Here is a 26902-nt window from a genome sequence, read left to right as displayed (position 1 = left end):
AACACAGCAAAAAATAAATAAATTAATTTAAGAAAATGATTCTTTAATATTTGTGTTAATAGCATGTAACCACATCTTCTTCAGGTAAGGTAAACAAGAGGGACTTCAAAAATGAAGTACAGGGTTTGATACATTTTGAGCACTTTAATACAGACTGTAATTATTATTTGCTTTCCTTTAGTACTGGGAATTCCAAAGGCAATTCAATGCATAGACTTACCTTGGAAAAACTCATCCTCTAGCAGTGAAGCATCCCACAGAGGCATGCTACTTCCCTCCCTCATGCCTGCTGGCTTGGAGACAAATGCACTGTCAATGGGTTGATTTTCCAGAGGTGAACTGTATATTTTTGCCTGCTAATTTTAAAATAGAAAATGTAATATTATTTCTGGACCTTCCCCAGCCAACATGTTCCCACGAATATGTCCCAAGCTTAAAAGTCCTAGTCTAGGGCCTCCCTGGTGGCGCAGTGGTTGAGAGTCCGCCTGCCGATGCAGGGGACACGGGTTCGTGCCCCGGTCCGGGAGGATCCCACGTGCCGGGAGCGGCTGGGCCCGTGAGCCATGGCCGCTGAGCCTGCGCGTCCGGAGCCTGTGCTCCGCAGCAGGAGATGCCACAGCAGTGAGAGGCCTGCGTGCTGCAAAAAAAAAAAAAAAAAAAAAAAGTCCTAGTCTAAGGACAGCAAATAAATTTTCCTAACATTTATTTCTCTAGTTGTAATGTTTTGTTGCTTTTGCAATTTGCAACTGATCACAAACTTCTCCATACCTACCTTAATTCCTTTCAGTATGAGCCTCTCCCTGCAAAAGATTCCTACAAATTTACATAGCACTACAAAAATCTTAAGGAGGTTCCTGGAAAATAGGAAAGAAATTGACCTCTCTTGAGTGGGGAATGTTGTCTCTCTGGCCCCAGTGGCTGTAATTTTAGATTTCTTAACACTGTACCTATTTTCTCTAAAGAGGCGGTTAGCTGAAACTTGCGGTGGATCTTAAGATTTGTAAACTTGATGGATTTAGGAAAAAAAAGTATTTCTATCCACGGAAATCATGTAGCATGGTAGAACCTCCCAGATACACATAAGGAACTGATTAATCATTCTGAAAAAAAGGCGCTGAAAAGCATGACCTTAAAATTTTTTTTAAAACCTTTGCTAGTTTTATAGGATTTAGGAGAATGATGTAGAGTTCTTTACTAGCAAATTATATCTTGATTTCATTAAATCCATCACTGCTCTACTTTTAAGTTTTAATTTGTCTTTATAACCTTGGGGAATTATCCACTCCCACACCTCCACTTCCTTTTGCCAAAACTCCATTTGCATTTCCTCTGGCAAACTGGCTCTGCCACTCATGACTCCACTTTAACTGCATCCCTGCACAAGGCCACTTCCCATTCCAATTGCTTTATTTTCAGTTCACTTTCTACCCAGTCCTTGCCACTTGAATCCTTCTCTTCCCCAATTTTTCTCTTTTTATTTGATGTTCACTATCACATTTAATCTCATCGTGAATGCTTAAGGCCAAATCTCTAATATTTCTAAAGCTCCAGCTTTTTAATTTCTCAACACAGGTGTGTCCAATTCTAAAGCCTAGGTTCTCTTAATCCTTGCATTCGTCATAATCTAGTATTTTTATACCTGTTTGTTTTCTTTCTCAAGATCTAGGTCAGTTATTTCTTACAGAAGCCCTGCCCAAATTTCATTGACTTGTCATTTTCAGTTCTATGGGTAAGCCGTAATTGAATACATACAGAGGAGGTTTAGTAATAAGAAAAATAATCCAATGATAATTTATTGGTTATTGGATATAATTTAACACACTTATGTTAAATTCAGAAGTAAACAAATATTAGAAGCACGATATAACTATAGGGATATACCAGTTGGAGGTAATAAAACTAGAAACTAATCATTTGAAAAATCATATCAGTTACAGTTACACTTTTCTCTCTACAGTGCATCGAGGTGCTCTCTTTTGTGTCCTACCTACTGTCTCTCCAAGTCTTTATTTGTGCCAATAACAATTAGCCATGAACCTTATAAGCCCATTCTTCCCAAACCTGCAGTTTTGGTAGTTGGTGCAGAGTAGATACATTTAAGAGAATAGTAAGCATCATTGTCTCCCAACCATTTTAACATTCAAATAAACTTCAGATTTCCTCTATGTAGACCAGAGTACATTCTTTTTGGCCTCCTGGATCACATTCCTTTATAATGAATTTATAATGAAATGCAAAGTACATGAACTGAACACTCAGGTGAAGAGATGAACCTCTCTAGGCGGGAAGGGTTTCTACCAAGAGACCGTGAATATAACATCCTTTGGTTATATTTCTGCACAGATCTTCTGCTTCAAGGCCACCCCTATTCACCTAACATGTTAAGGATGTTTCCAACACATGGAGATATTATATGGCTAAGAGAGGTAAATCCTTCTGCGGCTCAGAGCACACACAGATCCTCAGTCAGGGGTCAGTCTTGGACTCCGAATCTTCCTCCAAACAATATTCTGTGCCATAACGTTATCATAAAAGATGAAGCCTATTTCCCATACCTGGCCTAGAGGATGAGGCCCAAACACCTCTGTGCAGTAAAATAGTGTCAAAATCCTTTTCCAATTTTTGATTTAAGCCTTTATTCCCCAACTAGCTTTAATCCCCATGCTCCAAGCTCCCTACACATAGTCCTTTAAAATGCTGTGCACTTCTGAGGACTCTGTGTCTCTGCTCCTGATCTTTGCCCTTTCTCCTCTTCTTCTGGAAAATGTCAGCTCATCCTTCGGAGTCCAGTTCCTATATCAACCTCTCTGTTAGTCCTTCTCCAATTCTTGCAGGAATAATTAATTACCACAGTATTTTTTATGCACCTCTGGTATTATACATTTTATTTCATATCAAAGTTGTTTACATTCTCTCCACTTTTACTTTATCACTCGACTTCTACCCTTCCTCCCCTACCCTCTCACACATTCTAATCCCCACTCTGATCTAGGAAACCAGGAATTCACAGGCACATGAATAAAACCCTGGAAGTGGACCAAATTCTAAAATAACTAAGAAAGCAAAGTATTCTACTTTGTATCCTGAGCACCTTGCATAGCATCAGCATATAAGAGATTGACTCATATTTACTGAACTGAATTCAAAGACGATGCTTCCCACAATAATATTTCCCACTTCTGAACTTCTCCAATACATTTTTGTACACTCTTTTGATACTATCTTATATTTGAACAAAATTACTCATTTATTCAGTTTTCAATATACTTTAAAAGTATCTTCTCTCATTTGATCCTTAGAACAAACTTGTGAAATAGGTAGGGATTTTCATTCCCACTTTGCAGATGAAAAAACTGAGTCTCAGTTAAGTACCTTACTCAAGTCACAGGAATAATAAAAGGTGACACTGGCTACTGACACTCATATGGTCTGATCTCTAATCCTATTTTCTCCACTACATTGCTTTGTATTTTTATTTTACTAATGTACATTTCTTCAATTAGGTGGTAAACTCTCTGAAGACAGGAACCTTGCTTTAAACATTCCATACCCTCCACGCACACAGTTATGGATTGATTTTCAATATACCAAGGTAGAAAATTACATATATAGGATTTTTAGTGAAGATTATTACAGAAATTGAGACACTGAATATTTACAATATTGACTCAATATAGCATGTCTGAGGTAGCAAAGCATAATGGTTAAGCACATGAATACTAAACAAGTCCAAATTCTGGTTCTCTCTCTTAAAAGCTGTACAACTTTGGGCAAGCTGCTTAACGTTTCTGTTCTGTACCTTAGTTTCTTTCTTGGAATAATGAAAAAAAAAGACAAAAACACAACAACACTCCTCATCTGATAGTGGTGCTGCGAGGATTAAGTGAATTAATAGTTGTAGAACACTTTAGAATGGTGTTTAGCACTTAGTAATTCCTCATCGTTAGCCATTACTAGTCTTCTGTGGTTACAGAGAATTACCTGGAGGATTCCTGCAGGTACTCGTAGCGTAATGAGTTAGAAAAGTGTCCTACAGGATTAGAGGCCAGAGTCTGAAAATGCTGGCTTTAGGGTCTCAGTTACATTCTTAAACATGGTACACAGAATATGCTAAGCAAAATAAGGCCATTTTTCCAACCCCAATTCACTCTACTGATAACATCTGCAATTCTGACATGATGAGACAAACAAACCTCTGTCATAGAGTAACCTCAGACTATCTGAGAACTTCTAGGGCAGCCAAACCTGTAGAACAGCTGTTGGAACTGAAGCCGAAGCTCATGGATGTTATCAAATGCCTTGATAAAGTCAACAAGTTAATTTTTCAAGGTGTTCTTGAATTTATTCTGCATCTGTTTTCCTGCAAAGGTCAAATCCAGCATTGCAACTTGTGGCTTAAAACCACACATTCATTTCTTCTTTCAGTTTCTGAGTACTCACGTTGTGCCAGGAAGTGGGGATACACAGGTGAGCAGGTATGGTCCCAGTCTCAGGGAGCTCACACCAGCCTAGTCTGGTTATGCCACATTGGAGGTATGTTTCTAGGGGTACAGAGCTGGCATATCACCTAAGAACAGACCCAGCCAGAACTTGTTCAGAAATAAGGAGTGACCAAGTGGCCAAGGCCATACAGTTTGTCTGTTCTCGGAGACGGCGGCTACTTTGATTTTGGATTCCTCGCCTTTAAGGAGATGGTTCTCAACTGAGGTCAATTTGCTCCTCATGGAACATTTGGTAATTTCTGGAGATAGTTTTGATTGTCACAGTTTAGTGGAGGAGAAATACTGGCATCTAGTAGGATGCCACTAAACATCTTACAGTTCACAGGAGAGGCCCCACAGCAAAGAATTATTCAGCCAAAGATGTCAGAAGTGCTGAAGTAGAGAGAAACTCTGAGCTAGAAGATCTCTAAGTTTCTCTTGTCAACCTAAATAAAAGGGTAAACTGAGGCAAGATCGAGAGATGAGTTTATTTAGCAATAGCAGAGGACTTGCAATTTGGGACACACAAACTGTAGCGAGCTGCAGGCAAGTCTGCTGAGGGTTTGGGATAGGCTGTATTTGGGCAGGGAATGTAAAGAGGGGAGAGTTCAATTCGAGTCTGTTAAAACAGACTTATATACACTACCAAATGGAAAATAGATAGCTAGTGGGAAGCAGCCACATAGCACAGGGAGATCAGCTCGGAGCTTTGCGACCACCTGAGGGGGGGATAGGGAGGGTGGGAGGGAGACGCAACAGGGAGGAGATATGGGTAAATATATATATGTATAGCTGATTCACTTTGTTATAAAGCAGAAACTAACACACCATTGTAAAGCAATTATACTCCAATAAAGATGTTTAAAAAAACCACACAAATGGAGACCAGCTTTGAAAATTTCCTGAGCAGACAAAACCAGTCCAGTCATACAAACAAAGCTCAGTTAGCTTATTTTGTGAGGCCAATCTGACCCGGATCATTTTTGTTCATGCCTCTGGAAACCATAAGCAAAACTTTGCAAGGCTGATAGGAGGCAATCCCTGACCAATTCCCTGTCATTTAAGAAAATTCCAATATTATTATCAGTTTTCTGTAAATCAGGCATTTATGGGAAATCAGTTTCTCGGTCCTTAAGTTTTGTCTTCCTCAGGGAACATGTATCAGATTTTCCATTTTACGCAATGTATCCTCTGGTTCCATTTTATTTATTATTTTTATTTTTATTTTTTTTGCGGTACACGGGCCTCTCACTGTTGTGGCCTCTCCCGTTGCGGAGCACAGGCTCCGGACGTGCAGGCTCAACGGCCATGGCTCACGGGCCTAGCCGCTCCGCGGCATGTGGGATCTTCCCGGACCGGGGCACGAACCCGTGTCCCCTGCATCGGCAGGCGGACTCTCAACCACTGTGCCACCAGGGAAGCCCTGCTTCCATTTTAGACTGAAATTCTTTCACACATTCTAGCTCTAAAAATTCTGTTTTCTGAAACCCTTTGCTTCTTTTAAGCTGATGTAAATGTTTATTTATTTATTTATTTTTGGCTGCATTGAGCCTTCGTTGCTGTGCGCAGGCTTCCTCTAGTTGCGGCGAGTGGGGGCTACTCTTCGTTGTGGTGCACGGGTTTCTCATTGTGGTGGCTTCTCTTTGTTGCAGAGCACGGGGCTCTAGGCACGCGGGCTTCGGTAGTTGTGGCATGCGGGCTCTAGAGCACAGGCTCAATAGTTATGGCGCACGGGCTTAGTTGCTCTGCAGCATGTGGGATCTTCGCGGACCAGGGATCAAATCCATGTCCCCTGCATTGGCAGGCAGATTCCTAATCACTGCGCCACCAGGGAAGTCCCTGATGTATATGTATAAATAGCAGCTTCCTTCTCTCTCTTTTTAAAAAAATATTTATTTATTTATTTGGCTGAGCTGGGTCTTAGTGGCGGTATGTGGGACCTTTTAGTTGTGGCATGCAGGCTCTTAGTTGTGGCATGCAAACTCTTAGTTGCACATGCATATGGGATCTAGTTCCCTGACCAGGGATCAAACCCGGGCCCCCTGCATTGGGAGCACGGGGTCTTAACCACTGGACCCCAGGGAAGTCCCAGCTTCCTTCTCTTTGAATGGAAGGTCATCCAAGAATGTAGTACAACCTCCTACAAAATGTTGGAATCCCCCTTGTACAATTCCTGCTAGGCTACCAACCAAGTGAGAGGAAGTTCATTATCTTAAATCTTGGCAAGAATCCCTGTGGCATCAAAGGCCAAATTCCAGCTCTCTGCAGGTTAAGGGGATAGGACTTTCATGGATAAATAATGGAGATCTACATGTTATACAAAACTCTTGTCTTCAACAATCGTTTCATTATTTTCTCTCTCCTACTTTTTATAATAGTTATTAACTGGGAGCTGCAATCATCGGCTTGAGTTTCATTTATATTCCCAGTTCTTACTTTTTTAGATTGACATGCTCTGAGCAGTAAAATGGTTTAAGGCAAGCAGCAATTAAGAGTGCCAAAGAAGGATATCTACTAATCCTCAGACTGGACTTTCAAATCCCAAGAACTCCAGATTAGCTCTCCTGTTTTATAACTTCTAGGTGCTCGCATTTCTTTTTATGTTCCTCATTTGTTTCAGACCCCATGGCTTTTAACTGGGAAAGGAAGGTTAGCTCTGAGCACTTCTCCGAGGAAAAGCAAGAGTACAGAAGCATCCTGAAGTAGGGCTCTGTCCTTTTAGAGAACAAAGCTGCATGTGTGCCAGTTCAGTCCACTGCTCAGTTAAAGGAGAGTCTGCATGTAGTGAGCAACTGGGGCTCATAAACAAACAGGGCTTTGGGGCTATTGGAGCTGTAGGCATTTTTGACTTCTGGCTACTGAGTTAACAGAGACCTGGGTTTTTCAATCCTGATTATACCATTTTCCAGTGTGACCTTGAGCATGATCTTTAAATTCTCTGAACCTCAGTTTCTTCATCTTTAAATGGGAATAATAATAGTACCTACTTCATAGATTACCTCTGGGGATTAAATGAAGTGACCCATGTCAAGTACCTGGATGATAGCAAGTTCTCCATCAGAATGTAGCAGTTGTTGCTGCTGGCATCATGGTTGGGGCTCAAGCATATAAAGGAGAGAAAGTAGCATTACTCTGAAGAAGAAAGGAGGCTCACTTTTGTTTGTGAAGTAAAGAACCTCTGTTTATATGCACTCCTCACCAGAATTCTATCTCATGCTTTTTGAAAAAAGAAGAGAAAGGTAGATATTAGTACTAAGGGCCATCAATTGAGAAATGCCTCTACCTTCCTCCTGCACTCTTAGGTACCTTCCAAAACTCCGTCTTTCTTTCATCTCCAAACCATATGAGTTACACACGAAGACACGAGTGTGTGTAGATCAAAAGTCATGACAGCAAAAAAGTAAGAAACAGAAAACTTAAAGCTTCTCAATCTTATAAGCATGTGAACACAGAGGTAAATTTAAATTTAAGCCCTTTAAGTGGAGGTCCTGTTGGGTCAGCCCCCTCATGTGAACTTGTTCTGTCCAAATGCATCTCACCTATCAGTGGTTTCCTCTTTGAATACAAATGATGATCTTGCCCAGAATAGGTCTAGCGCAGACCCACACTGGTTTGAAGTTTATTTGGAAATTTTCAAAGCTGGTCTCCATTGATTTTGACAGACTCAAACTGAACTCTCCCCTCTTTACATTCCCTGCCCAAATACAGCCTACCCCAAATCCTCAGCAGAATTGCCTGCAGCTTGCTACAGTTTGCATGCCCCAAATTGCAATTCCTCTGCTATCCCCAAATAAATTCTTCCTCTGTCCAACATTTTAGGGCTGTACAGGAATGACACGTGGTAAAATATCAGAGATACTAACGCTAGTCTCTGTGGACACACAATGGCTTCACTCCTCCTGGCAGAGCCTGCTGTTTGAGTATTTTAGTACCACAGCCAACTGGAAACAGATCACAGCTGGGAAACTTTGAACTCTGTAGGAGAAATCTAAGCTTCTCAAGGAAATTTCAAACTGTGCCAATGAGAATTCTATTTAAGTAGGTAGCCAATCAGGAATTACATTAATTCTGAGTTCTTCAGCATAACCTTTAGTTCTTCGGTTACTTACCAAAGCAGTTCCCCTCACAGACACAGGAGGTATGTGGTCATCACATCTGTGAAAAGAATTTGAAATAACTTCTTTGAAGAAGTGCCTAACTTTTGGAAAATCAATAGCATGTTTGCTATTATATCTTGATATCTTGAGAAGATATATTTCTGATGCTTAGTAGGGAGACATTTCTTAGTGCACTGTTGAAAAATCTTTCAGAAACATTTTCCTATTCTTGTTTAGGATCAATGTTTTACATCTTTGTCACTCAGGTAGCCAAGAAAAATTACATAATAGTGGATTTGTACTTGAACATAGCATGAAGACAATTACAAAAACAGTTATATTTGTTGAGTGTTTACTGTGTATCAGGCAGTATTCTCATGCTCTATAGGCATGTTATCTCATTTAAATACATCACTCTTGTCAGGTGGATACTATGACAACTCTCATTTTACAGATTAGAGAAGTTAGAAGACACTGTACAAGGTACATAGTGGCTGAGCTCAGAGCCGGCCACAGGCTGACTGAATCTAGAGCTCTCATTCTTGATCAGTATGGCACACAGAATTTTCTTGTAAATGGGAAACAGATTTTCTGCTTCTGTACATTTTTACTTTAAAGAGAGAGTAAGTCAGAACCAGACTCAACAATTCTTAAGGGAATTTTTTAAAAAGCAAACCTTATAAAGATGACTTCAGGATGCTTATTTTTATACATATGCCTTATTTATTATGAAATCATCTTGAAGGAGAACAATTATGCTTTTACTATTTATGTTGCTTCTCTAGAATTCAGTAGAAGGTGAAAAATTTTAAAGACATGGGTCCAAAATTGAGATAAATTTTGATTTTTTAAAATCTATAATCCTATGCCAGGGTGTGCTGCCTGAATTGCAGCTTAAGAGTTAATAGACCATAATGACTCAGAGCTCTTGTATGAAATCAAGTCCTCTCCTTCGCTAAGAGAACAGCAAGATGGAATCAAGAATTAAACAAACTGAGACTCTAGGTCAGATCAATTGAAAGTGGCAAGATGCAGTTTTCCTTCATTCAAACTCCTAGTTGCTTCATGGTTCTTGAAAGTTGAGCATAAAACCTGGGAGGCCAAGCAATTTTATATTTAAAAGATACCAACACGTATTTTATAGTTTAGCTCAAAATTTAAACAGAAATTAAAATATGGATTTTTTTCATATTATTTTGAAATACCAGCTCTACACCAATAATATTTAGAAGTTAAAATACTGTTTTTATTCATATGCTTCCTTTTCATACAGCTTTATTGAGCCTGCAAGCCTTCTACATGCTACGCACTATTTTGAGTGCTTTGGAGAAAATAAATATGCCTGAGATAGAGACCCTGTTCTCTGAGACGCTTTATGATAGGAAAGATTAGATACATAAAGAGCCAAAGTGCAAGCCACAATGTGAAAAGGACAATACAGACAATACAGAGGCTTAAGTAAAATATGCTGAAAATGCAGAGGGGCCGGTGAGCACTTGCCGAGATAAATGGGAAGGCAACAGGGAGAGAAGGTGGTGGTTGAACAGGTATGAGAGGAAAAGAACAGCAGGAGCACAAGCCTGAGATGTAAGAGAGTAAGGGAGGCCGGGAACTGGCAAGTAATTCAATTTGCCTGGAGCCAAACTGTCCAGATTGTGAAGATTCTTTCTGGAGCCCTGTGGAGCTGCCGGCTTCATGGTGTCGCTGCGCAGCTCAACACTCTCATCAGCTCAGTCAGGCCCCTGGTCTGATTTGGAGTGAAGGGAACAGGGGCAACAATCAGTTTCTGAGGGTAGCAGGTGGCACAATTGGGACAGAGTGTCACCGAGTGGGAGGGTGTGCTGTGAGTGGGAGGATGCATGTTCCCTGACAGTGTGCAAGGCCGTGTGGATTTAGGTTGCAGGCAGGGTATAGGACTCAGGAGGCTTGGAGGCCCAGAGTCTCCATGGTCACTTCCAGGCCCACCTTCAAGTTAATTTATGTTTCTTCCACTGAAGAAACATATATGCTTCCGCTTGTAGAGTGAATAAAAACAACAGTGTAATCACAAAAGCTATGCTGGTTAAAGTCCTCTGGACTGGGTGATTTCAAGAGATTGAAAGCTATCTCACCTGCATTTGCTTACAAGTCCTACTGAGCCATACCTTAAAGATCTCTCACATATATTCCCACTTCACCAGCTATAGGTAGAGCAGTTTCTCAGCCTTGGTACTACTGGCGTTTCTTCTGTGTAGTGGTTTGTCACATGCGTTATATGATGTTTAGCAACATCTCTGACCCCTACCCACTAGATGCCAATAACACCCACCCTTCAGTTATGAAAACCAGAAATGTCTTTAGACATTGTCAAGTGGCTTTCGGGGTGCAAAATTTCCCCTGCTTGAGAACCACTGTGCTAAAGTGATTTTTCTAAAATGAAAATCTCATTATGTCACTTCTCTATTTAATGAAAAAATATATGTACAATATGCACACACGCATGAAATACACCAAAATAATTAGTGTTTGTCCAGGTCAGTGGGTGGGGGGTGATTTTATCTGTTATATATATATATATATATAAAATAAAGGAATGCATATACATACATAATATATATAATAAGGAGAAAAAGTGATTAAGGGCTCCCTGCTGTCTACAGGATCAAGTCCAAGCTCCTTAGCACTGCATGTATAAGGTTCCTATGTTCTGGCCTTTGCCAGCTGCTCCCACCCCACCTCTTATCAGTCTCACCTTATACTTGGTCACTGAACCTCAGTGACCTAGATGAGTTCTTACTTTTTTCCAGTCTCTGCATCTTTGCTGTATCATTCTTTCTGCCCAGCGCAACCTCCTAACTCTTAGTTGCCTAGCTCAGTCCTATGTGTCCTTCAGAAATTGGCTCTCTTTTTCCAGGAATGCTTCTGTATCCTCCAGTCTGAATTAACTGCTTCTCCTATAATGTTCTCATGGCAGGAATACCATGCATCCACCACAGCACTCACCATATGATACCATAATCATCAGTGTACTCGGCTGTCACCCAGGCTGTCACTCAGAGGTCACCCCTGTGTGTTTTCTGAAGAGCATCCCTTCCTCAAGATCCTTACTGTCATTTGCCAGAAAACTGCCATAATGAATATACGAATAAATCCATGATGACTGTGATGTGATCAGCACTTCCTAGAGTTCTGCCCAACCATACACAGTCATCTGGTGTTCCCTACTAGATTTTAAAGTCCTCCAGGTGGGGACTTTGCCTTATTTTCACGATTTTACCTCCAGCACTAAACACAGTATCCGATCCAGAGTAGGACTTTGATAAATAAATGAAAGAGAAGCTATCACCTCAGCTATTAGTACCATGCCAGGAATTCTGATGGTCCTTGCCATAATGGGGGTAGAAAGCTCTGCCACCATGGCTCCCAAACCTGGATGAGCATCCAAATATCCTAGGGAATTAAAAATAAATAAAGTGTTCCACTTCAGACCTGAATCAGAATCTCAAGGCTAGGGCCTGGTTATCTGTCATTATTTTAAAATGCTGATGAAATTCTAATAATGATCAACCAGATCATCTGGGAACCATTCCCTTTGTCATGCTTCTCCCTCCTGTCACCACAATCCTACTGTTTATCTGTGGACACCACACCTGGGATCACCGAAGGAGAATTTCCAGAGAAGGATTTTGCTTACTCTGATCTCTCCTTTGATCTAGGTGTCTTACATGCCTGTGTCCTCCAACTGAAGCCTAGTCACTTAGCAGGAAAAAGGAAGGCAGCATAGTAGGACATTTGGAAAGAGAGAAAAAGGAAGAGTGAGAGAGACAGATAGACAGAGAGAAAACAGAATCCAGGGAAAACAATAATCTGCCTTTTAAACTTTCCAAAATAGCATTTGATCTTTTGCTTATGTAAACTGGACTGCCTAGGCTGTGTACATCCTATGATAGATCAGGTAAATTTGGGCACCCACCAAAACTCTGCATCCTTAGGTAAAAAAATCATCTGAAAGGAACAGGGTAGTGGGCAGGCATACCCTCACTCCAGGAGAGCAGTTGTCACGCTATAATCACAGCTGTGTGGTGAGTACTTACTGTATGCTATACATTGTGATGGTCCTCAAAGGAAAGAAGCCAACTTAAATTTAACTGTACATGTTACTCATGAGTCTTATGAACTAGTTCTCTTGTACTTCCACTTTGCCCTAGTCCTTGGGACTACAACAAAGGAAAGTGTAGAGGGGAAAACAATCAACATCTCTAAAATCACCATCATGAACTGGTGGCACATGGCTTCATAGCTTTAAGAATGTGTGTAGACATGAAGGGGCCCCTTTGCAGGGACGACTTCATTGTGGAGTGTGTTGGTGCATGGAACAGAGGGTGGCACATCACCTCTTCAGAGTGAGGCATACATCAATGGAATAACTGGGGGTCTGGAATAAGAAAAAGTAACTGCAGATACTGCTGGGCAGCCAGGAAGGCTGCATTTATAAGCTCATGATATACACTATTAGGTACTTGCTGAACCATGTGGAGGTGATGGAGTTACTGAAATTCTGTGGCAGGGACTGAGCACCATATCTCAGGCAATAAATACCCCAAAACAAGACACAAGGAAACATAACTTACAGGGAAATATTAGGAGAAAGATACACAATCCAGTCAGCCCTCAGTGTCCACAGGTTCTGCGGATTCAACTAACCACAGATGGAACCCTGGTTGGCTGAATTTGTGGCTATGGAGGGCTAACTGTACATTTTGTATAAGATACTTGAGCACCTGTGGGTTTTGGTATCCGCAGGAGGTTCCCAGAACCAATCCCCCGCAGATACCAAGGTACAATTTTATATGTATGTTTTCTTGAATTTTTGGCTAGCAATAAATGAATTAAAACATTAATGGAAATTTTTCTTTGTTCCTGGGTTGTGGTAGAGTCATAGAGAGTACAGTTCAATCATTTACAAATAGGATTAAAATAATAATGGGATAATTTGGGAAGTACATAAATTTGGGAGGAGAAACTTCAGTAGTCATATTTGAATCAGAAATAGCAAAACTTTTTGCCTTTTCATTAATTAATAAAGTCACTATGTTCCCATGGCTTTCTAGGGGCTGGCTTTCTTTCTGTGATTTGCAGAAGATCCTCTTAAACTGCTTTGCTGACTTGTTCTCCAGAGGACAGGACAAAGTCGAGTCTTGATGGCTTCAGCAAGTAGAAACCTGCCTTGCACAGGATGACTGTGCTCCCCTCTGGGGCCCTCTGGGGCTCTTTGTCAGTTCCTCCCACTGCGCTTATAGGCAAGGAGGAGCTCCTGAACCAGAGTCTGTATGCTGAAGCTTGATTCTGTATTTTGAAAAAAATCAGAACTGCCTAAGGAAAAAAGCTCTACTTAAGAATAAAGGGCCCCTCGGAATGTATGACACACAATTTATAGTCCTACCATAGTACTATGCTCCCTTAAAAACACCCTTCCCCCAGCACACACATACACATTCAGGATTTAGATCCAGATATTTAGGTCACATTCATATTTAAAAATAAAAAGGGCATATTTTCATGTTTTATCTTCTGAAACCTATTAGGAGTATAAAACAGTGCCTTCATTACATTCTGCACCAGCACAATTATTCCCACTTACGGTTTGAACATAAAATGTATTTAAAGATGGCAAATTCTGAAAACTGTAACACACACACATGCTTAAAGGATAAAATTTGTTTCATTTTTGTATCCTGTGTTTGGCTAAAAGACAGCTACAAGTCATTTTGATATTTAAGAAGAACAATCGCTAAACAGAATTTTGCAAGAGTTTCATTTTTTTCTATTTGGTCTATAACTAAAATACATGATACCCAAAATGAAGATTACAGAACTTTCATCTTCTTTGATCCACTTTGGCAGCAACTTACAATATGAGCTTGGAAATAACTTGTCAATAGAGTTAACAGTTTCCTCAACTTTTCCTAGTTTACTAATGTTAGATTGTTCAGCTACAATAAAACTCTGCCTTGAAGAAAATTACCTAAAACACAAATTACATCATAAGTCTCAGCCACACTACACATTAGGAATATTTCTTTTCTCCTTAAAAATAATATTTCCTATAAAGGAAATACTCCTCAATTTTTAATTCCCAAATGAGAGAATTACTAGTGTTTAAAACATTTTTTACAAAGAAAAGCAACTCACTATTTGAAGAGTATTTCCTCGTAAGTGACTCTGGTGGAAACGATCACATAAATCTACATTTTGTTCAGCTCTTCACTATTTCATCAAAGACAAAAACAGCCTCAAGTGAAAGCTGGAAGCAAAACCCTTCCATTCCCCCAAGAGCTCCTCTACGAGTCAGGAGCCTCATTGCATGCTTCACCAAGCTGCTTGCTGCCTGTTGTTTTTCAGCAAGAGTGACCTCCAACACCTTTTATTTAGAGCTGCAATGCACTCTTAATGGCACACATGGAACACATCACGTGCCAAGCCAACGCCTTAAGAGGGTGGGAAGCTTTTCAGCCAGGAAGACATGCTGAAAATATTTAGCAGTCAGCAAATTGCATGTAAGCAAAGCCTTGCTTGTTTTTCACAAAACAATCCAACAACGTAATGAGTCAAGATGAACTGATTTACACAGTTCTCAACTGGGAACCATCTGGAACAATACCTCCACTGCTCTCAGAGCTTCCCCTCCTTCACCTTAAGTTTAAATTCCAAGCAACTACAGAGGAATGGCTGTCCTCAATATTTTTAATGATGGTAATATATTTTTTCTCCATTTCATAATTCAGTTTTTCTCTACTCTTTACTCATCTCATTTATGCTCATTTACTCTTTATACTGCAATTCTCCTGACACACATACTCCCCAAGTAAGGAGTAGTTTCAATTTAAATGTAACTACTTGGCCAGGGCAAAGACCAGGCTCTTGGAGCAGTGGAGAAACTGTCAATAATTATTTCTCAACATTTAATCCATCATTCGCTATGTCCACCTCCTGAGACCTGTGAAGTTGGTTAGAAGTTGGATTTCAGATGAGCCCAAAGTTTCATAAGAACTTTGTCCCTTTGAGGGCTCAGCCCTGTTTCCTTTGTTACTATCTGAAATTAAATTCTAAGAACATTAAACATTCTGAACACAAAACAGGCTGGTGGGCTCTGGTATCAGATAACTAATGAGCTGTCACAGGAGCTGAGTTTAACTCACCCTTTCTCTCCCAGTGGTTGAAGCTTTAAAGTCTCCTTTCTGGATTTTCTGAATGAGAACAGAGAAGCAAATGATGATCTGAAGCTCAGCCGAGAAGGAACGGATGTTGGGTTTCTTTGATTAGGTATATTTTTAGATCTTGATGTTTGTAATTCCATAGGATCTAAAAGAAAATTGTAAAAATTTTGCATGATTAATATTTCCAGGTAAATACTCTTGGAGAACTAACACCCCCACCCATGCAGTCTAGGAACCCAGGCACCCCCACATGAACACCTCGGGACTAGGGGGGGGCCCTGTGCCTCTTGGTTCTGCTGAGCGGAGGAGCCTCACTAAGAGTGGGGCATCTTTCAGTAGGTGCTGGGGCCTGCAGCTCCGCAGGACATCCTTCCTCTCATACCGGCTGGGACACTTTCTCAATGCGCTTTCCCCATGGCAATCCAAGGCCAAAGGTAGTGTGTTAGGGACCTCATCCGGTTCTTGTGCTGCTTTTAACTACCCCATCCTTCAGAATTTTTTATTTTGGTCCTTTAAAAACATAGTGATAGGGCCTCCCTGGTGGCACAGTGGTTGAGAGCCTGCCTGCCGATGCAGGGGACACGGGTTCGTGCCCCGGTCTGGGAGGATCCCACATGCCGCGGAGCGGCTGGGCCCATGAGCCATGGCCGCTGAGCCTACGCGTCCGGAGCCTGTGCTCCGCAACGGGAGAGGCCACAACAGTGAGAGGCCCGCGAACCGCAAAAAAAAAAAAAAAAAAAAACACATAGTGATAGACTACGTGACTTTTCATATCAAAGAAAGTAAAGGAAAAGGAAATTAAGCCCTTTAGAGTGCTCCTTATTCCCATTAAAATCTCTGTGCATATGTATTTGCTACATATACGGTTTATATGTGTGTATGCATGTAATATAAATATGTATAATATATATGTATAGATAATATGATATTATATATGAGTATTAAAAATTCTAAGCCATGCTCAACATATACCAGTTCCATCATACTGTAATACTTTTGGACATGCTGAGTTTTTAAATGAGGAATTCAAGGTAAGGGGAAATTCATCATGGTATATATGGGGTTAATCTAAAAATCTGAATTGTGAACTTTTTAGATAAATTTCTTTTTTATGGGAGTTGCAAATATTTCCAATATATAAGTTTAGATATATTGTTACATATTTCTCAATGTTACTAATGTTAGTAACATATAACAAAAGCAGTCAATGTGACTCTATACACTGTTTTACTACTTAAAATTTCTAAATGCACTTTGTTATTCTCAAACAGTCCTGAGAAAGCAGTTTTTATTATCCTCATTTACAGACTAAAAAATAAGTGATTGGTGAAGGCGAGAGACATGCTGGTAGTCACAAAGTTAGAATGTCCAAGGAAGGCATTTGTTTGAGCTCATTTTTGGGGTTTAAGTTACCAAAGTACCAGAAGGGTGGCAGTTTCTCTACCACCTTCCCCCTCCTAACCCCCCTCATGTCCTGTTCTCCTTTCCCTCCATTCCTCTGTCTCCCCCTCCTTGTGCATCATCATCCCATTTATTTACATGCTTACTGTGTTAGAATTCAGTACTTTATACGTATTATTTTATTTAATTCTCACAACCACCCTGTGAAGTAGGTATTATCATACCCATTTAAAGATGAGAAAATTGAGGCTTATAGAGAATAAGAATAAGTAATTTGAACAGAGTCACATGAATTCTGATAGAATAGAGAATATAGAGACAGACAGAGTGGAGATTTGAATCCAGGCCCTTTTTGATACTGATGCCTGTGTTCTTAACCATTGTGCTATCTTACCTGACTCTAAAAACATACCCTCAAGACAGTACAGTCCATTTTCAGTTCACTCTTTTTATTGTGAATTTTGCCCCTTATGATTTAAAAATAATCCTGAACATGGATTGGTTAAATTGGAGATCCCACTGAGCCTTTATCTACAATGAGGTGTCCTAAGTTCTCACCATTTTCTGCCATCCCCTTTCTCAGTCTGTATGTAACTGGTTGTTTTAACATTTGGCTAACATCTATTTCATTGCAAAACTTTTTCCTTTGAACGTCTTCAAACCATTCACCAGTTACTCCTTGAAGCCATCTGGTATCCCTCTTTGTCTTCTGGAGTTTGCTGAAATAAAACAAAAATATCAATGCATGCTTTAAATTTCTTTGCATGAAGTGCAAACTCGTGATGGGTCAAACTTTACCTAGTGGAGGAGTTGCATAAACTATAAGTCCAGGGGAAAAAGTGGCTCTAGTCGGAGTTTCCTCTTCACCACCATGGATGTATTTTGGCTGTAATCATATAAATTCGATGACAATCTAAAAGTGTCTGCTAGTAGTTGAAATAATCAAGTTGCTGAGGACAATGTGGGTTGAGCATTGTGCAAACCTGACCTAATAATGCAACTGAATGATAGATATTTTAATGACATGGGGAAACTAGAATATTCCAGTTCTAATTACGCATTCATTCATTCGTTAATGATTAGGTGTTTATTGAGCAATGTAGGCAATGGGGATTCAATGGTGAATATAACAGATAGGGTCCTTACTTGCCCATTCAGTGGTCAAAGAGAAAAGCTTACATGCAGAAAAGAAATTGTTGAATGTAATGGTCTTAGATAATGGAATTCTTTAAACACACAGACACAAAAGCCCATGAATGAGGACATGGCTAATGCTCAGTAGTAAGGGCAGTGCGATTTGAGATGGATAGGAAAGGTCATCCAAAGCACAGATGTGTCTGACGCACACTTCCAGAGTGCCAGAACTGAAATTCTGCCATTATTTCTTTTTCCTTCTCCCCTGCCCTTACCTGCTTAGTCTTCTTTCAAATGAAAATGCTGCTCTAAGTCCTTAGTTAAATCATGAGTTGTGATTTTTTTTTTTTTTAAAGCAGATCATTTGCTCCATTTCAGGAGGACCCTAGAACTGTTTGGAAATGAGAGAATATTCAATCCAGAGGGAGACTGCCCTGGACTGAGGCAAATAAAGCAGAAAGGGAAGTCTGAAGAACATAATGACAAATTTCATCAAGTGGTCAGTTTGACAAAGCTCTGATGAAAAAGCCAGGCTTGTTGTTGGGCCCCAAGCTTGAGAAGTTCTGCTGTTATTTATTTATTTATTTTGCGGTACGCGGGCCTCTCACTGTTGTGGTCTCTCCCGTTGCGGAGCACAGGCTCTGGACACGCAGGCTCAGCGGCAATGGCTCACGGGCCCAACCGCTCCGCGGCATGTGGGATCTTCCCGGACCGGGGCACGAACCCGTGTCCCCTGCATCGGCAGGCGGACCCTTAACCATTGCACCACCAGGGAAGCCTCAGTTCTGCTGTTTTGGAAAGAAGTTCATGTGACTCCGCAGTTGCCCTTTATCCAGGGTCCTCTGTGAAGCACAAGTGTTAGAGAGTTTGTATTCCTTAGAAAGTGGTGAGCAAGACAGCTGCAGAATGGCTAATTTGGGGTTAAAGGCAATGAACTGTGATGGTTGCAAGTCAGGCTCCTGCTTGGGGCTATGATACTGTCATTTTATAAAATAATCAAGAGGGAAGCCAGAGGCCATCCTGCCCAGACTTGCATTTTGAAAAGCATTACGCAGCAGTCATCATGTCTAATCCGCATAATTTGCACTGGTGCCTCCCATTTTGCCATTGCCATCCCTCTGACACCTGGTCCCTCCTGTCTCTATTGCTACTATTCTTACTAACAGACTAAGAGACCACAAGTACCTGCTTCTAACCAGTACTGGCTGCCTCCAACTTATTACTACCTCATTTATTAATGTCATATATATATATATATACACATATACATACATACATATATATATACACATATACATACATACATACATATATATATATATATTTTTTTTTTTTGGCCACACCTCACAGTTTGCGGGATCTTAGTTTCCCAACCAGGGATCGAACCCGGGCCCCAGGCAGTGAAAGTGCTGAGCCCTAACCACTGGACGTCCAGGAAATTCCCTAATGTCCCACATTTGTACATGATCTCTAGTTCCTCAAAAACCCTTCCAAATTATCAGACCCCAAAATTCAGCAGCATCCCTGCCCCCTTCTCAACACATCCTTCTCATTTCAGAGGACAGTCAAGCTACCCGACTTAGGAACTCTCTAATAAATGTAACTTTATTATTTTTTTCTAAAGCCTCCATATAACATTGACTCTCTTTTGAAATAATCACACTTCATTTAATTTCATCTCAAGCACTCATTCCACACTTGCACTCAAATCCATCACTGACTGTTTCTTGTTAACATTTGGCCAATGAAGTCAGAAATCTGTACCTCTATGTGAATACTCAGACAGTGTGAATTCTACTCCAGGACATGTATCTTAAAGAAATACCCTCCCACTCCCCACCCCCCGCAAAGTACATTAATTTAACTGAACATTATGCAGTTGCTAAAAATAATTACTCAGGCAATGTAGCATGTGACATAACATAAAGCAGAAAAAACAAAGTACAACATTTTATCTGTGCTTATATCTATGAGAAAATGATGCACCCATTTAGACACACTAGGGAAAAAATCAAACACCCGGTCTCTTAGAATACAGTAATTACAGGTATCAATTCCACTTTTAATTTTTGTAAAATTATGTTTATTCGATAAGTACAATATATGTTTCTTTTTAATGTGAGTTTTTATTTATATTATCATTTTACATTATAATGTTTCTTGTAGATAGAGAAAAAAATCAGTCATATTTTCACAATCCTAATGCAATCAGTATTGCCCTTTTGATGTGATCTTTTCCTTTGCACTTTTCACATGGTTGTAATAAAATGTATTAAATATATACTTGTGGAAAGCCTCCTGCAGAGAAGATGCAGGGATACAATGGCAAGCAGAGCTGATATAGCTACTATCCTAGAGAGCTTACCGCCTAATGAGAGAGACAGATATGAGTCCAATAATTATACAAATATAAGATAACAAAGAGTGGTAAGTATGATTTCTTCATTCAACACATGTTTGAACTCTGGGCAAAGAGCAGTGAACAAGTCAAGTCCTTGCCCTCATGGAATTTACATTCTGTTGGGGTAAGAGTGGGGGCAAACAATAAAAAATTAAACAGGTGTTATGAGAGCATATAACAAGGGGCCCTGCTTATATGAGGCAGAAGCAAATATTTCCCTAAGAAGATGACATACGGCCTGAAGGATGTATCTCAAATTTATTGAGGTATAATTGACATTATTATTTAATTTTTAAAACTTTATTTTACAACATTAGTTTCAGGGGTACAACATAATGATTCAATATTTGTATATACTGTGAAATGATCACCACAATAAGTCTAGTTAACATCTGTCACCACACATAGTTACAAACTTTTTTTCTTGTGATGAGGACTTTTAAGATCTCTACTCTCTGAGCAACTTTGAAATATTCAATACAGTGTTATTAACTACTGTCACTATATATAAAACCATATAGTGGTTATATGTAGATACATGAAAGGGCAAGATTTTGAAGAAATCCAGTGGCTTTTAAAGCAGAAGTATTCCAAGGATGTCAGGGAAGTGGGTGAACAGGTACAGCCAAGAGTGAGAAGATTCAAGGGTAAGGTAGTAAAAACTGGCATTGTGTTTACGTATTACTAAATAAGTAAACATAAATAGTTCTGGCCCTTGAAGTAAGGATAACCCAGGAAGGGAAACTATGAATGACATAAAAGTCTACTCTAGGTATTACTCTAGGCATCAGTAATTTACCGCCTTAAGCTTTATATTCCCATAAGCCCTGTGCACTATAAAATACAGTCTGTACACTTGTAATGGTTGACTGAGCTTCTTGTACTAAAAGGAGCACACCAATTGTAAAACCAGTGGTGTAGACTCATTTATTTACTTAAAAAATAAAACATCAAATTAGCTCAACATTAGCAAAAAAGAAAAAAAAAAACCTGAACACAAAGCAGGGGTATCTTGATGTATGAAACTTAAAAAGACAATATTTTAAGTTTCAGCTAGACTTAGTCTGAGAGAGGTAACAGTTGCTTGCAAATGGAGTTGAACCAAGTTCATGGCCAGCCTGTACAGGGCTCTTCCTCATCTATTTTGGTTTGTTATATATTCAGCCAGTCATTTAGAGCACACGGTCCACTTTATACCCAAGAAAATAACCTCAAGGTTACAAAGGACATACAACATACATATAGACAAATCACCAGTACACAGATTATTTGCTTCATTAGTGCAGCTTGACTCAACATATCACAAGGGACTGCTGTCTATACATGTAATTTGTTCTACCCCTAGGCTGATTAACTTGACTAAACTAAATCAGGTCTTTTCTTGCTGGGCCATAGTCCCAGCCCTCTGCTCCAAGTCAAAATGCTCTTTCTTCATTCACAGGAATCTTAGTCTGCTGTGTGCTGTCTTTTTCCATTCTAGCACCTGCTGAATGAGTCTGTCCTCTGAGGTTCCTCCTTCTATGTTAAATTTCTTTTCCTTTGTTTTCCATCCTTGAGTAATGAACCCATCTCCCCATCTTCCTTGTACTCCCCCACTGTGCCCTTGCCTACCTTTGCTACTCACTTTTCTTTGTCCACCTTTTTCTGAGCAGGTCTCTGTCCTCATCTCTATTTTGATGACTAATTATGTACTAACCATTGAGAATGTGCTCAGTAAATGATACACAGTTGTCTCTTTATCTTCCAGTCTTTGGCCCCACTTGTCTGCTCCCTGAGAACCAAACTCTGGCTTGTTCTTGAGCTGCCATCAAATAGTAGAAAGAGCACTGAATGAGGGTCAGGTTCTAGCTGGTGATCTTGGCCAAATATTTAACTCTCTTGTCTTTGTCACCTGTGAAAGAGAGTTAAAGGCACGGTAGGTTGTTTACAAAGCAGGCGTCCATGGTTCCTTTCATGGCAGAAGGTATACTCCTTCGTGGAGTGACTTTGTCCCTCCTCTGCCCCCTTGAATCTGGGCTGGCCTTGTGCTTGCTTAGACCGATTGAAAATGATAAAGTGAAATTGTGAGGCTTCTGAGCCTAGGCCTCAAGAAGCCTTGCAGCTTCTGCCCTCTCCCTCTCGGAATCTTGATTCTCTGGTCTGAAGAAGTGGGGGCTAGCCTCCTGGAGGATGTGTTCATGTGCAGAGAGGACCCAGCGGAGTGCTATCACCAATTGCCAGAGATGTGAGTGAAGCTTTCTTAGACCATCCAGATGCCATCCAGCTGCCAGACGACTGGAGCCAAGTGAGTGATCCCAGGCAAGACTAGGAGAACCACCCAGCTGAGCCCAGAACAAACGGCTGTCCCTTAGAATTGTGAGCTAATAAATTGAAGTCATTTTAAGCCTTTAGGCTTTGGGATGGTTTGTTATGCACAATTTTTAAAAATGGACACAGATGAGATTATCTGGAAGATATCTTCTCAGTAAATCTTCTCAGTAAATGATGAGAAGTCCTGACCAAAATGTATGGTCAGGACTTCCCTGGTGGTGCAGTGGTTAAAGAATCCGCCTGCCAATGCAGGGGACATGGGTTCGATTCCTGGTCTGGGAAGATCCCACATGCCGTGGAGCAACAAAGCCTGTGTGCCACAACTACTGAGCCTGCACTCTAGAGCCTGCGATCCAGAGCTACTGAGCCTGAATGCCACAACTACTGAAGCCCGCACGCCTAGAGCCCGTGCTCCGCAACAAGAGAAGCCACTGCAATGAGAAGCCTGTGCACCACAACGAAGAGTAGCCCCTGCTCGCTGCAACTAGAGAGAAAGCCCACATGCAGCAACGAAGACCCAACACAGCCAAAAATAAATAAATAAACAAAATGTATGGTCAAAAGACTCATCATTCTCACATCAGAATTAAATCATTGAGAAATCTTATAAAAACTGAAAAGGGGTTTAAAGCATAATCAGGTCAATCTCCCTGTCTTCAGGTGAAATAATAGCAATAACAAATAATAAGGGAAGATGCTATATATTGAGCACCCACCCTCTCCCAGGATTCTGCAGTCATAATCCTCACAATGCTGCACAGGTATTGCTGTCCTCATTTACAGAGGCCAGCAGGCTGGAGCTGGAGAACTGGGATGGGTACTCATGCCTCATTTGCAAGTCCATGGCCTCATGACCTATCTCACTGTCTCTGGGTACTATTAACCCCATTAATAAACAATGCAATTGATATAAGCTCAAAGTGATTTTTCCCAATTAAAAAGGTGACAATGAGTATTCAAATGTGATTGAGAACAGTCAGACAAATGTTGAAAGCAAACAAATTCCCCAGACCAGAAAATAGGAATTACAGCTTCTATTTTCTTGTCAGAAAAATCTCAAATTTCTTAAAATTGTTCCCTTATCATCTCCTCTTGCCAAGGGCATCAATTCCTCTTTTGGCTGTTCTCACCTTCCTTTCATCTCCTCAATTCACATTTTTTTCTCCACTTTTCTTATTTCCTTGGTTTCTGTACACTTATCAGTTTGCTTAGCTGACCTTCCGGGTACATAACCCATCTTATTACACCTTATTCTGCCTTCCAGGCAGCTAAGCATCCGTATCTCTATCAACCATCTACTCTTGCCTTCGAGGACCTCTTCCCAAATATTCCCCAAATCCCTCACCCTATCCTAGTCTCACAGGTTCAGTGATCAGTAAATCCTAGAACGAATTGTTCAATTACACTGAATCCTGTAAAAGTGGATTTGTCATTTGAATTGTAGGAGATCAAAGCAGCATTAAAGTTTGCTTCCCACACAGGAATTCAAACACATTTTTGTTTTATATTGCCTAGCAACCACAACACATAGAAAAGCACAAATGAGTGTACGGGGTGGGAACTGTGTCCAAGTTGCAGCATAAACACTGAGTTAGTGTCATAGCAGACACAGGATCAGTCTGTCCAAGCAAGGACCTTTCAAACCCTGAAACCCCAAGGAAACTCACCATCTTGGGAAAGTGTTGCCCTTTTGTTTTCCTGCTCCAGAAAGGTGATACTTCCAGGTCCAGATTTCTTATCACTCATGATCTAGGGAAAGCTTTAGGACAACTACTGTGAGTTCTCAGCCAGGAAGAGGCAAAGTAAAGAATGCAAAAGCCCTGGTTCAGTGGTTGTAACAGCAGCTTTACAATCCAGGTCCTGGCCTCTCCTCTCCCTGTTTGCTCTTCTGAAAAGAATTGTTTTTTGACAGCCATGGCCCCTGATATCAGAGGCTATTTTTTGGCTCAGCCCATAGCCAAGACTCAGAAAGGGCAGAGATTAGAAAAAAGCAAGCAGGTGTATTGAAAAAATGTGTTCTTTTGATCATAGAAAAGTTAAAACATAGAAGGAAGTCTAGAGGAAGGGAAGCTCAGATAAGGAAAAGTGATGCAAGCAGGAGACAACAAAAACAAAGAGTGGCAGGAAATAATGGCACCAGCATTCAAGCCAAGCTAGATAATAAAGCCCATTTAATCTCCCTGAATGGCTGTCACTGAACCAACCTAAAATAAAAGACAACCTTTTCTATATTTAAAAAATTGACCTGGGCTTCCCTGGTGGCGCAGTGGTTGAGAATCTGCCTGCCAATGCAGGGGACACGGGTTCAAGCCCTGGTCCGGGAAGATCCCACATGCCGCGGAGCAACTAAGCCTGTGGGCCGCAACTACTGAGCCTGCGCGTCTGGAGCCTGTGCTCCGCAACAAGAGAGGCCGCAATAGTGAGAGACCTGCGCACCGGCGATGAAGAGTGGCCCCCGCTTGCCACAACTAGAGAAAGCCCTCGCACAGAAACGAAGACCCAACACAGCCAAAAATAAATATATATATTTAAAAAATTGACCTGTGCAATCTTCTTGAATGCTTATTCTCATGTGACACAAAGTCACAACAAAAGGAAAAAATAATCTAAGTAACATGAAGGATGTATACTTCCTGTACTGGTTCAGATCACAGCGAGTCATTTCTTACTGATTAATCACTCTAAGGAAGGTGCCATAGAAAAGACGAGCTGTACACACCAAGGCCAAACTAAGAGTTTAAGTGACAGCCCCTCATCTGGCCTCAGGGCTTTCTGTCTTCTTAGGTTTGTCTTATTTCTTTCTTAATCTATTTATACCTTTTACCCAAACCACCTGGGAAAACATCCATTGTCACCTCTATATTTGTCAAACTGTATTGAATTGCTTGTCATGCTCCTGTTGGTTTCACTCTCTGTCAGCTCCTTGAGGACAGGTATTGTGTTTCATTTCTCTTGGTGCCCCAGGGCCTAGCACGGTCTCTGACCCAGGATCAATCAATACATATTTGCTCAACTTCTGGAGTAATGAATGAGTTCTACATTCATCGCTGTGAAGCAACTCAGTCAGTATTTGACATAAGTGAGAGAGGTGACCCTGCACACACAAAAAAATCATGTATGTGGAACGTAATTTCTCCATAGGAATAATACTGGAAAGCTAGTCATAACTAAGATTTATATGATGCTAATTCTAGACCAGGCATGATTACTTATATTAATTAATTTAATCTTTATAAGAACTCTGTGAGGTACTTTTATTTCATTCTACCAATGAGGAAATTAAAATACTGAGAGGGTAAATTAATATCAGACTGACTGGTTTGAATGCTATCCCTGATCTTTTTTAACTGTGTGATTTAAACTTCTCTGTGTCTCTGTTTTCTCATCTGTAAGGTAGGGATAAGGGTAATAACAATACCTCATGGGGTTTTTGTGAGGATTAAGTGAGTTAATACATGTAAGGCCCATATACCTGTTCTGGCACAAATGAAATACTAAGTGAGTGTGATTTGCAAAATGACAGAATAGGCAGTAAAGGGGTGGATGGATGGAGAGTGGGGAATGGAACTTGTGTATCACCTTCCTCAACAGAGGTAGATAGCAGGCAGTAAAGAGAATTACCCTTAGGCTTTTCCTTTTCCTGTAGAGAAACTCAAAAACATCAATTATTTATCATGGGCCACCTACCCCTCTTGGATCTCCAAGTTGCACTTAAATTAATAGCAGGATTGTGAGAAGACCAAACCTTGTATTGCAGATTCCACAAACACAGCCTAAATGCCATGCTCAAGACAGCGGTGGGGGGCTGGGCGTTGGGGGGGCGCTGGGTAAGACTTATTGACATCACTGGACTGGACCTCACACTGCACTGAATGCATTCAT

General features: G+C 40.6%; 1 protein-coding gene across 4 annotated transcripts in view; it reads right to left on the bottom strand.

Moving 5' to 3' along the window:
* EXPH5 (exophilin 5) overlaps positions 1-26902 on the bottom strand; it is a 74738-nt gene that overhangs the window by 9698 nt on the left and 38138 nt on the right. For 2 of the 4 annotated variants that reach the window (XM_029208094.1, XM_029208098.1), the window contains exons 2-5: positions 17734-17894; positions 15757-15919; positions 8591-8636; positions 221-356 (exon numbers count right to left, since the gene is read on the bottom strand). In XM_029208094.1, coding sequence (XP_029063927.1) covers positions 221-356; positions 8591-8636; positions 15757-15919; positions 17734-17894 — 506 coding nt within the window. Of the gene's footprint in view, positions 1-220; positions 357-8590; positions 8637-15756; positions 15920-17733; positions 17895-24687; positions 24880-26902 lie in introns of those variants that run through there. The other 2 variants (XM_029208096.1, XM_029208095.1) reach the window with 2 other exon arrangements.

The sequence above is a fragment of the Monodon monoceros genome, unplaced genomic scaffold (genome assembly GCF_005190385.1).
Source record: "Monodon monoceros isolate NGI ecotype Baffin Bay Population unplaced genomic scaffold, NGI_Narwhal_1 Super_Scaffold_7, whole genome shotgun sequence".
In the NCBI taxonomy this organism is placed as follows: domain Eukaryota; kingdom Metazoa; phylum Chordata; class Mammalia; order Artiodactyla; family Monodontidae; genus Monodon; species Monodon monoceros.
Note: the sequence above shows the minus strand (reverse complement) of the source record. Positions and strands in the feature narration are given on the sequence as shown.